The sequence below is a fragment of the Phascolarctos cinereus genome, unplaced genomic scaffold (genome assembly GCF_003287225.1).
Source record: "Phascolarctos cinereus isolate Bilbo 61053 unplaced genomic scaffold, phaCin_HiC Scaffold_1;HRSCAF=81, whole genome shotgun sequence".
Taxonomy (NCBI): Eukaryota; Metazoa; Chordata; class Mammalia; order Diprotodontia; family Phascolarctidae; genus Phascolarctos; species Phascolarctos cinereus.
Genome location: NW_027555514.1, coordinates 286261915 through 286273191, shown reverse-complemented (window position 1 = coordinate 286273191; position 11277 = coordinate 286261915). Strand labels below are relative to the sequence as shown.

Sequence of the window (11277 nt, the reverse complement as noted above, 5' to 3'; positions counted from 1 at the left end):
GTGTCTACCATCTTGCCTTTGGGGAAATGCTGCCTACAGGTGGAGACTAGAATGAAATCCCATTTTCTGGGGTGATCCCCAGCACCGCCACGAGGGATGGCCACACACCTGTCCAGGGTGCACTTTGCCAGCACTTTCTTCAACAGCTCAATCCTTCTACTCATTTGGGGAGGGGGAGGGGTCTAGACCTACCAGCGATGCCATCTGTTTGGGGACCTCTTTCTGTACCGAAGCAGAGGCACCTGCCTGGCACTGAGAGGTGAACCGAGGCCCCACAGCCAGGAGGCACGAGAAGGCAGGACACGCACACCCGCATCTTCCTGCCTGGAAGGCTGAACCTAGCTCTCCGCCCTCTAGGCCAGGCTGCTCTTTGTCCTCATTTTACAGGTGAAGAAGCCAGGCCTGGAGGAGAAAGGCCTTGTGTGAACTGGAGAGTGAGGCAGAGCTGAACCGCGCCAGCCTCGCTTTCTCCTTCAGTCACCGCGGTCCGGCAGCAGGACAAAGTCAGGGTGACTGGCCGTGGGCAGCGGGCGACCTCGTCTGCCCCCGCTCTCAGGGCCCACAGCGCCTGCTTCAGCTGCCTCCACGCAGGGCTGCATCCAACTGTGCTCGTGTCCATTCTCAACAGGGATGTTTTCACGTGCTTGGGGTAGACAGCCCCCTAATTCGCCGACGGGCCTGCGGGTTACCCTCAAACCTGCTTTGGCCATCTGCCAAGATGTGTGACCCGTGCCCGTGCTACAGCTGCTTGGAGACACAGGGGAGCCCCACATGTGAAGACCTTGGGCAAGTCACTTCCTACCCTGGACCTCAGTTTTTCTATCTGTCAAATGAGCGTTGGACTAGATGGCTTCTGAGGTGCCTTCCAGATCTAGGGCGATGAACCTAGCGCTAGCATGCTGCATGACCGTGGATAAGAGGCTCACCCTCTCTGAGCCTCAGTCGCTCAGCTGTCAAAGGACCTTGATTGACCCTCCCACAAATGTAGGGAAGGGCGCGCTTTGCAAACCTTGAAGCGTCACAGAAGTGGCGGCTGTCCCCTTTATTGTTGTATTATTAAAATTCGTTATATTTACTATTATAATTAAGGAGAGAGGAGAGAGGCAGAGGGCGCTGCAGGGAGGAGGAACTTTTCTCCCGGGCTCCGGTTTCCGCGCACGGGGCCCGGATGGAGCTGCGCGCGCACCCACGCGGCCTTCCGCACAGGAGCGCCGGGCGGTCGCTAGACAACGGGGGGGGGGGACCCGACGCTGGCGGCGTCAGTCATGGCGGTCCGGCTCCGGCGCGGCGCTGGGGCGGCAGGCGCGCTCCGGAGGCGCCTCTGGTCCTCGCGAGCCCGGGACCCCGCGGGGCCGCCGCCGCCGTCCGAGGCGGTGGACGTGGCGGCGCTGCTGAAGGACGCCACGGTGGACGCGGGCCCGAAGCGGGGGCCTCGGTCTCGACTAAGCCCCGCGACCACCTCGGTGCTGCTCTTCCCGGGCCAGGGCAGCCAGGCCGTCGGCATGGGGCGCGCGCTTCTCCGCTACCCGGGCGCGCGCGCGCTCTACGCCGCCGCCGGGCGCGTGCTGGGTTACGACCTGCTGGAACTGAGTTTGCGCGGGCCGCGCGCGGAGCTGGAGCGCACGGTGCGCTGTCAGCCCGCGCTCTACGTGGTCTCGCTCGCCGCCCTGGAGGCGCTTCGGCACCAGCGGCCCGAGGTAAGCCCCGCCCCCGCCTCCGCGGGCTGCGCGTGCGTCCCCTCCCGGCCACCGTACCCCGCCCCAGCCCTGCTGGTTGCGCTCAGTCTGCTGCTCTGTAATAGACAACTAGTAATCTCATGCCCAGGCTGTTGTGAGAGTTTAGGGGAAGATGCGTAGAGCGCTTTGCAAACTCTCAAGACATAAATGTTGGCGGAAGGAAGGGCCTGGGATAAAGCAGATATTCCAGAATTCACTTTATGTCTCCATGTTTCCCTCTGTCAGATTGGGGTTTTTCTCAGTTTTGTCGTTTTGGACTATTGGAAGCTGCTCGTTCGTTTCAGGCTTCGGTCACGTGGGTCTAGGTGACACCCCCCCCCCCGCATCCGGAATGCTCAGTCTTTTTCAGTGGTGTCCCATTCTGTGACCTCTGGTGGCCTGGGTGCCTTGGGCAGAGGCACCAGGGATGCTGAAATACATGCGAAGATGCCGGGACTGGATTGCTTTCAAAGACACGGTCCGGGCCCCGTCACCCCAGCGGTGCAGGGGGATTTCAAGTCGAATGGGGAAGAATTAGAACCCTCGAGTCGGACGGGGCGTAGGTGCAGATCTAGAAGGGCTCTCAGACCTGAGAGTGCCGGTGTTCAGTCTCTCCTATCGAGACGGACCATAGATTAGCAAAGTGGGAGGAAGGACGGAAGCATTCCAGCTTATGAGAGTAATGTGCAGGACCTGTCAGGCAGGGGGAATGGAGTAACTGGAGTTGGCAAGGCTGGAGGCGTAAGAGGACGCATTGGGAAAGATGGACGAGGGGGAAATAAAGGGAGAAAGTCCTCACCCTCAGACTCCATGAAAACGTCTGTATTAATTACTTCCACACATCCCCACGCTGCGTACAGATTTATTGGTGGTCGGCAGTTTCTCTTCTGTAGTCTCCCATTTTAGTTTATCTTCTCTACCATGGTCCAGTTGGCAGTCAACCACAAGCATGTGTTAAATGATTATTCTATGCCAGGCATTGTATTAATTGCTGAGGATAGAAATAGAGGCAGAAAGAAAGTTAGTCCCTGCCCTTGGGAAAAGACAACACATAATAGGAGTTGTGAAGGGGCTTGGTGACAAGATCCTAAGGGTCAGAAGCAGAGCCAAGAGAGGAATGAATCATGACTGGTCTGGGCCTTTCCTGAAAATGGAGGTTCCAAGAGGACAGAGCAGAGAAGTCTGTAGGCAATAAGGAGCAGAGTTTTTCCCACAACCCAAACATGGCCTATTGAAAATTTTTCATTCTGTATTGAAGGAATCAGCTTCTCTTGTGGTGTTCCCTGTCGTCAAGAAGGGACCGTGACCCTCCTGGAAGCCTATCCTCCTCGTAGGAGCACAGGCTTCCTTGTTGCTCACAGAGGAGCATCAGGACACTGTCGGGCTCAGCCTGTACCTCCAGTTTGCCCTGGTTATTTCAGATCCCACTTTCGTGACTTGACCTTGTGTTATGCATCTCTTGCCACAGGTTATCGAGAATTGTGTTGCTGCAGCTGGATTTAGCGTGGGAGAGTTTGCAGCCCTTGTGTTTGCTGGTGCCTTAGAATTTGAAGAAGGTACAAAGGACATTTTTTTAATTTTGCCACGGGGATGTGGCAGGCATGGGCTTTTGTGCCAAGGTTTGAAGTGGCACCGGTTACGTGGCAGTTCTGCCTTGGGAGCAAGAGGGGTGGAGTTGGGAGGTAGTGGACTGGATTGGGTAGAGCACTGACCCCAGAAGAGCTGGTTTCCCATCCTGGTCCTGACTCTTGCTGTGACTTGGAGCACATCCCCTCACTTTGCTCAGCTTCAGTTTCCTCATCTGTAAAATGGTGGCTGTAGCGAGAGGCAGCATGGCATGGTGTATCGAGGGCCGACCTTGGAGCCAGGAAGGTCTGGGCTCTAACGTGCCCCTGATACCTGCTGGTGTGGCACCCTGGCCAAGCCAGGTAATGCCCCTCCAAGACTGATAAAGTCATAGGTCTGAACCAAAAAGAAGCCGGTCTATATACAGAGCTCTGAGGAGGTCCTTTGTTCTCCTCCCTTCTGCCAGATGCTCCCATTCTGTCACAGCATTGAGGTTTAGGGGTGCTGGGACCACGAAATAGCAACGCAGGTCCTGCCCAAATGAATTCGACCCAAGCCTTCCTTCAGTCAAAGACAAGAACATTGATTGGGATGAGCGAGGCTCCTGGTGAGTCTGTGCTGTTGGCTGAGCACCTTAATGGAGGCCTAAGATGGATCTTATATACCGAAAGACTGTGGGAGGGATCTGGGAGTGGCCAGGTAGTCTGCAATGACTGTGAGGTAACAGAGAAGACCAGGGACCTGGACCAAGAGAGGCTAAGAGAGAATGGAGTCTAAAAGGATTAAGGGTGGGAAGTGGCCAAGGGCAGTAGGGAGGTAACAGAGAATTGGGAGATTGGGCGTAGGGAATACTGGACCATTGGGAAAGTCCAGGGCTTTTCCTTTTAGGGTCCAGATCCCATCCCCATCGTTAGCAAGGGCACGGTTTCAGTGGGGCCAAAGTGTTCCTGTGCACGTGGTTCAGCTCCATAGCACATTTCACCTTCATGTCCTTCCTGCCACACCAGGAAGTTGAGGCCGCCTGTGTGAGCTCCCAGAGCTCCCTCTGCAGTTCTTCCAAGGCGTCCAGCTTTCCTCGCCCCCAAACCACGCCCAGCTCGCTTCTACTAAGGATGTCTTCTTCCCTCTTGTCACAGTGTCAGTCACACCCCTCGGCCTGCACCGCTGAGCTCCTTGCTCTGTTAGTGTCCTTGTCTCTTCCCTGGTTATGAGTGTCACCCTGGACTGTCCCTGGCCCTTTTCCCTTTTTCCCTGCTCTGTCTGTCTGGTGACGTGGTCAGCTCCCATGGCTTCCGTTATTCTTGAGATCCCAGATCCATAAAGCTCGCCCAGTCTCTCCCCTGAGCTCCCTTGCAACGTCATCAGCTGCCCAGTGGACATTTGAACTAGATGCCCCAGAGCTGTCTATTCTACACAACCGAAGTCATGTCTTCAGAAATGAATTAAAGAAGAATTCTCCCCCCTTCTTGTCACCGCGCCCTAAGGACCATGGCACCTTTTGGCTGAGACCTCCCCCTCTAGAATGGGGGCTTCCCGAGGACAGGGCTGGCCTTACTTTCTGTGGTACCCCCACACTTTGCAGAGGGTGTGGCACATGTGTGCTTTTCCTTTGTTATTTATGTCCCTTCCCCACCTGTTCCTCTCTAGACCTTTCTTGTTACTGTCTTGGGCACCACCTGATTCACCTGCACTTTGTCACCCCACCTGCTCTCTCCCTCACCCCGTGTCCTCAGATTCCAGATCTTGTAGCTTCTCTCTCACTTCCTGTGGCCCCCACACGGCTCGAGCATCTCCTCTACCTGGACCCCTGCGGTCAAGGCTGGTCCTCCCTCTGCGACAGCCTCTCCCCATGCCAGCCCCTCTTCCACACAGCCACCAAAATGATTTTCCCAACGCCTTGGTCTGATCATGTCACCTCCATTAAATTCCAGTGGCTCCCTATTAACTCTGATCTAAGATCTAAGATCTTTTATCTGACATGGAAATCTCACAACTGGGCCCTTCCTACCTTTGCAGCCTTCTTCCACAGTCATGGACTCCATGATCTAGCTGTCCCAGACTGCCTGCTGTTCCTCAAATATGTCACTCAGCTCCCATCTCTAGGCCTTTACCCAAGGTGTCCCTCATTGCTGGCAGTGCCCTCCCTCCTCACCTCCATCTCTTCATTAAGCTTCAGCTTAAGTGTCTTCTGCATGAGGCCCTTCCTGATGCTGGAAGTGGAGCTCTCCCACCCCTAACTACTGGCAGTCATGGGGATGTGTTCTGTCTGCACATTTGTGTGCATATGTGCCTGTTGTCTTTCCCAAAGGAATGTGAGCTCTTTGGGGGCAGGGACTGTTTCTCTGAATCCTCAGGCTACTCCAGCTGCTTAACCTCCTCCTTTCCTGTCTCCGTCCAGCAGCCATCCTCTCTTCTTTGCTGTGTGTGTGTGTCTCTCTCTCTCTGTCTCTGTCTCTCTTTCCCTCTCTGTCTGTCTCTCTGTCTCTGTCTCTCTCCTCTCTGTCTCTCCCTGTCTCTCTGTTTCTGTCTGTCTCTGTCTCTCTCTCCTCTCTGTCTCTCTGTCTGTCTCTCTCCTCTCTATCTCTGTCTCTCTGTCTCTCTCTCTCTGTCTCCCTCTCTCTCTCCTCTCTGTCTCTCTCTATCTCTGTCTCTCTTTCTGTCTCTCTCTCTCTCTCCCCCCTCCCCAGGTCCCTTCTCCCCTCCGCCTTCTCATCTCCCTCCAGAGGTGCTGAGATCATTCCACCAATTTTCAACGAGGGGAAGAACTGCTGTGCAGATGCTTGAAGGGTCTGCTAGGCTCTCTCCTCCCTACCTTCATCCTGTGAGGGTTGACGTTCCATTTGTCCACGTGAAGAAACTGAGGCTTGGAGGGAATGGGCCTTGCCTCAGGTCACACAGCTAGTGTGTACTGGAGGCAGCTCTGGGCACCCAGCGTCCTCCTGCCGCATCTCTGTTCTGAACGTCGCCCCCTTGGCCTCTGTTGTGCTGCTGTCTCCTCCCGGTCTGCAGAACTGCCTGTGAGTGAGGGGAGGGTGCAGGACCAGCCACGTGGGGTGCCAGAGAGGCGGTGGCCAGGCTGGACCTGGTGACCTCTGGAGGCCCCTTCTGGCTCAGAGAGGCCATGAGACCACAGGCCATCACTTGGTAGGGAATGAAGGGCCGCTCCTGCCTTTTGGCTGGTCTCCCTGCCTCGGTTTCTCCCCTCTCCCACCCAGCTTCCACTCAGCTGCCAAGGCAATCTTCGTAAAGCCCAGGTCCAACAACATCTCCCCCCACCCCCCAAACTACTCCACTGGTGCCCAGTTACCTTTGGGCCTTTCCAGCCACCATACACTTAACTGCCTCCCACATGGCTCTCCAGTCCAGCTGCCCCAGCTGGGGCTCCACTGGGGCCCTCCCGTGTGCTGCCCGGCCCAGGCCTGGTGCCCTCTGCCTCCTGGGATCTGCTGCGGGAAGCCATCCTGGGCCGCGCAGCCTGGTAGCACCTTCTCCCCTGACATTCCCTTCCACTCCTCCTGTCTGCATCTCGCGCTTCCCCGCTATTTACTTCGAGTCTCTAGCCCTAGAATAGGAGTCCCTGGAGGGCAGGAACTGCTTTGGCTCTGTTTTTTGAGCCCCAGAGCCAGGCGAGGTGGGAGAGCGTCATGAGCGCGTGCCAGCCAACCGACTGACTGGTTCCCTTTGCTCCCTGGTAGGACTGCTCGCGGTCAGAGTGCGTGCCGAGGCCATGCAGGAAGCATCTGCAGCTGTTCCCAGTGGCATGCTCTCGGTCCTCGGGAGGCCTCAGACCCAGTACAAGGCGGCCTGCCTGGATGCACGAGAGCACTGCCAGAGCCTGGGCATCGAGCAGCCCGTCTGCGAGGTGGCCAACTATCTCTTTCCCGACTGCCGAGTGATCTCTGGGCACCTCCAGGTGAGTGGCCTCACTCCAAGAAACAGCAGAGGCCTCTGGGTGATTGAGACGTGGAAGTTGCCATTCACTGCTTCCCACCAGAGCTGGGAATCTCCCACCAGCCCAGGACATTGCAGCGTCCCAAAGAGCCTGGCGAGGACGCCCTCCGCCTGTTCTGCGTTCCCCCTTAGAGCAGCTGTGAGAGGTCTCCACGGGGGGCCGACCCTGTGGCTGGGCCGAGAAGCCTTCCCAGCATGGGAGGGGCTCACAGTCAGCTGGCAGGGCATTGGAGAGCCTAGAGGTCAGTGCAGTTCGGAGGACTTGGTGGAGGAAGCAGCTGTGCAGGTTGACAGAGGGGGAAACCGAGGCTGAGAGCAGTGACTTGCGGTGACACTGCCGGGCCCCACAACCTGTGGGCGGCTGAGGCGGGGCTTGAGCAGTCTCCAGCTCCTGGTCCTCGGCCTCTTCCACATCATCCCTGGTAGCCTGGGGGGATGCCTGGTGGCCCAGTGGCCTTTGGACAGAGCTGGTGGATGAGAGGCAACATGCCAGAGTGGAAGGGTCAGACGGCATCGGGTCCGGCTCCGCCCTTGCCCTCAGGCCTCGGCTTCCTGCTCTGGTGGGCTGAACTGGACCATCGGTCTCCAAGCCCCCGCCGACTTTGAGCTTCAGTGCTGGGTTCTAACAAGCTTCAGATCCAACCAGGCCTCCTAGAGAATGGTCGGGTGCTCTAGTCAAGTGCACGTGCAGTGACAGCCTCCTTGGGTCACCCCCGAGCTGTCTCTATTCTGTGATGAGAAGCGAGGAGGGAACCTTGGGCGTCCTCCCCCAGGAAGGCAGTGCGTGCATCTCTGGGCGCAGTGTCACCAAGGGGGCGGTGCGCAGGCTCTTGGCCTCCTCGTGTTCGAGGCAGGGTGGCCCCTGCTGGGTCCCTCCACTCCGCCCTGCCTCCCACCAGTCACGTGGCCTACTGCCCTTTAGGCCTCGTTTCCTCATTTCTAAAATGAGGGGCTTGGATTCGAAGAGGCACAGATCTGACCTTCACCACCCGGCTCGGCCGTTGTCTGACCAAAGCTCCCAGAGAGGCCATCTCCTGGGGAAGGTGCCCCCCGCCCTCCCCCGGGATCCCGGCGTCCAAAGACCTCGGGCTCCTCCGGTCCTTACTCTGCAGGTGGGAGATCTGAGGTTCACAGAGATTGTAGAACTTGCTTGAGGCCACAGGTGCCCCAGGATACAGATTCCTTGCCTCCGTCACGTTGCTGGCCCCGATGAGCACCCAGTGTCCCTGGGTCCCGGGGGCCCTAGCAGGGAGAGGTGAGAGCTGGGCTGGCCTCTCAGCACAGTCTTTTCAGGATACACTCGACAGCCCCCATCCCCTTCCCCTTCCACGTGACAAAGCTCTGTGGTGAAGCACAGTCGGGGGACTGAGGGGCCGAGCCGGACCCTCCCTCATCTCACGTCCTGGACTGGCCCAGGGTCCCAGAGCTGGGGCCCCCACCCCTGACGGAGGAGGGTCGTCTCGCCCTGTCGGTCTGAAAGCAGCTGCTTGTGTTCCTGGCTCTGCCGTCTTTGCTCGGCATCACCTCGCACAGGTGCCCGCGCCCCTCGTTTTTATGGCCGTGGTCCCGCCCCGTCGCGTTCAGATGCCATAGACAGCTCAGTCAGCCGTCCCCTGACTGACGGGCCCCGATACCCCTGAAAGGGGCCGTTGTGAACGTTTTGTTGCATTTGCAGCTCCACCAACAGTGCATGAGCGCTGCCTGCCTCCGGTCAGGCGCTGGCCGTGACTCTTTTGGTCAGTCGGTCGCCCTCCCTTTCTTGTTAGAAGGCTAGGGCGGAAGTTGTTTTTGAGGAGGAGCCTGGGTTTTGAGTGGCTCACACGCCGACTTCCTCTGAACTGTGCTGTCCATGCTCCCCGTGCTCTGCCCTGGCTGGTACCGGTCTTCCTGCATGTGCACAGGCCATCCTCCATGCCCAGAGTGCACTCCCCTCACCTCCTGGCCTGCTAAATTCTCTTTCTTCAGTGCTCAGTTCAGAGGTCACCTCCTCCTGGAAGCCTTCCCTGCTCCCTACAGTTTGAACTCCTTTCTTCTCACATTTTCCCAGAGTGCTTTGTGATTCTCCCGTGGATCCTGTGTGTTCAATTAGTGAGATGCGTTGTCCATCCACCCGTTTGAGTGTAAGCTTCTCCATGGCAGGCACAGCTCTTTGGGGATAACCCACGGGCTCTTCATATGTGTTCAGTGGAAAGAGTGTAGAAAAAAAAGGGTTAGTGGCTATGCCTAGGGGTGCAGACCCAGGAGGAAGTAATAGGCTCGGCTGGCAGGAGGGGGCCTGGTGATGGAGCTGAGCAGTCCTCAGAGGCCAGCCTGCTTATTGACTGGCTGATGGATGGAGGCCGTTCAAGCCTGGGGTTTGCCCTGGTTCTCTTTCCACCATCCCACCTGAAGACACGGGGTCTCGTCCCAGCCTTGCCGCCGAGCAGCGCGTCATCTCCCTTTTCTGGGTCTCGGCTGTGTCTGGGATCAGTCATCCCTGCCCATCCCTCCCAGGTCCTAAGGCCAGAGTGCCCCCAAGGTCCTCCTGAAAGGAGCTGCTGCCCGCCCCTGGTTGCGGCCCCTCATGCCTTCACCTGTTTGTTCTGTCCCAGGCCCTGCACTTCCTGCAGAAGAATTCCTCCAGGTACCACTTCAGGAGGACCAGGATGCTGCCGGTCAGCGGAGGGTTCCACACGCGTCTCATGAAGCCCGCTTTGGAGCCGCTGGCTCAAGCCTTAAAGAAAATGGACGTGAAGAAGCCTTTGATTTCTGTCCATTCCAACGTGGACGGCACTAAGTACATGCATGCCAAACACATCCAGCAGCTGCTGGTGAAGCAGGTCGTGTCCCCCGTGAAGTGGGAGCAGACCATGCATGCCATCTATGAGCGGAGGAAGGGGATCGGGTTCCCGCAGACATTTGAGGTGGGGCCCGGGAAGCAGCTGGGGACCATCCTAAAGAACTGTAACCTCCAGGCTTGGAAGACCTATAGTCATGTGGAAGTGATGGAGGAGGAGGGGGAAGAGGAGGAGGAGGAGGAGGAAGGGAAAGAGGAGGAGGAGGGGAAGAGAAGGAGGGGAAGGGGAACCTGGATGTGTAGCCGAGGCCACTCTAGCGCTGTTGGGATCGACTGCAAGAACGGGTCCAGGGCTGGGCTGCTGTCTGTCTGTCAGAGGGGGCCTCCCGCCCTGCCTCCCAGAGCCACTCTCTGGATTGGTGTTGGGGCTAGCCGGCCCCAACGGGAGGGAGAAATAGAAAGTGCGTTCTGAGCACCATCTGATCCTATGTTCTCTGATGGCTGTCTTGTTTCAAGCGTCCTTTGAAAATATTTCACGTCTGGAGAAGAGAGTTGACAGGAATTCTGAGCCCAGCATTAGCGTAGGTCCCAGAGGGTTCTCTCCCAAGGCGGTGAGGTGAGAGCCCATGCGGCCTCCCCAGAGATACCTGGCCCTGCCCCAAAATCCCTTTGCCACCGCCTAGCCTCTGCTGGAAGGCTTTCAGGGGAGGGGCGGGGAGTCTACCACCTCCAGAGGCAGCCCTTCCTTTGTGGGAGGAAACACCTCCTGACCTCCACCCTCGCAGAATCTGCCTCTGCGCCTTCCCCCGAGTCGTCCTCCTCACAGTAAAATCGTGAAGACATAGAGTGTGGTGAGGAAACTGAGGCCGTGACTCAGAGGGGCTCTTTCCACCACCCACAGTGTGGCTGAGTACAGACCTGGGATGAGAACGTGGGCCTGGAAGGGCAGTCTCCCTACCCACTTTTCCTGATGCTGAACTTAGGGTCAGCTTTGGGGCTGCTGGCCTGGGGCTTGGGCGATTTCACGTGGAGGCTTTAAAAGGTGCCTGTGATTACCCACACCTTTGGAGCGCAGTGGACATGTCCGGTCTGTCGAGGGGAAGGTCTCCCCCTTTCCTTGGAGATGCTGCGCTTCTTCATTGACTGCACTTATACTCAATGATGTAGAATTGAGATTGGCCGGCCTCCAGAGGAGCTAAAAATGTAGCCTTTGGGGGTTGGAGGGGTTAGGAAATTCACTTTCTAAGGAGGCACTTGGCCCTCCCTATT

The 11277-nt window shown here is 57.6% G+C and overlaps 1 protein-coding gene across 1 annotated transcript; it reads left to right on the top strand.

Moving 5' to 3' along the window:
• Positions 1–1215: 1215 nt before the first annotated feature.
• Positions 1216–10496, top strand: MCAT (malonyl-CoA-acyl carrier protein transacylase). The gene is made up of 4 exons (XM_020982809.2): positions 1216–1697; positions 3184–3271; positions 6977–7194; positions 9824–10496. The coding sequence occupies exons 1-4, from the start codon at positions 1266–1268 to the stop codon at positions 10478–10480; spliced, it is 1395 nt and encodes a 464-aa protein (XP_020838468.1). The 5' UTR covers positions 1216–1265; the 3' UTR covers positions 10481–10496.
• Positions 10497–11277: the final 781 nt, after the last annotated feature.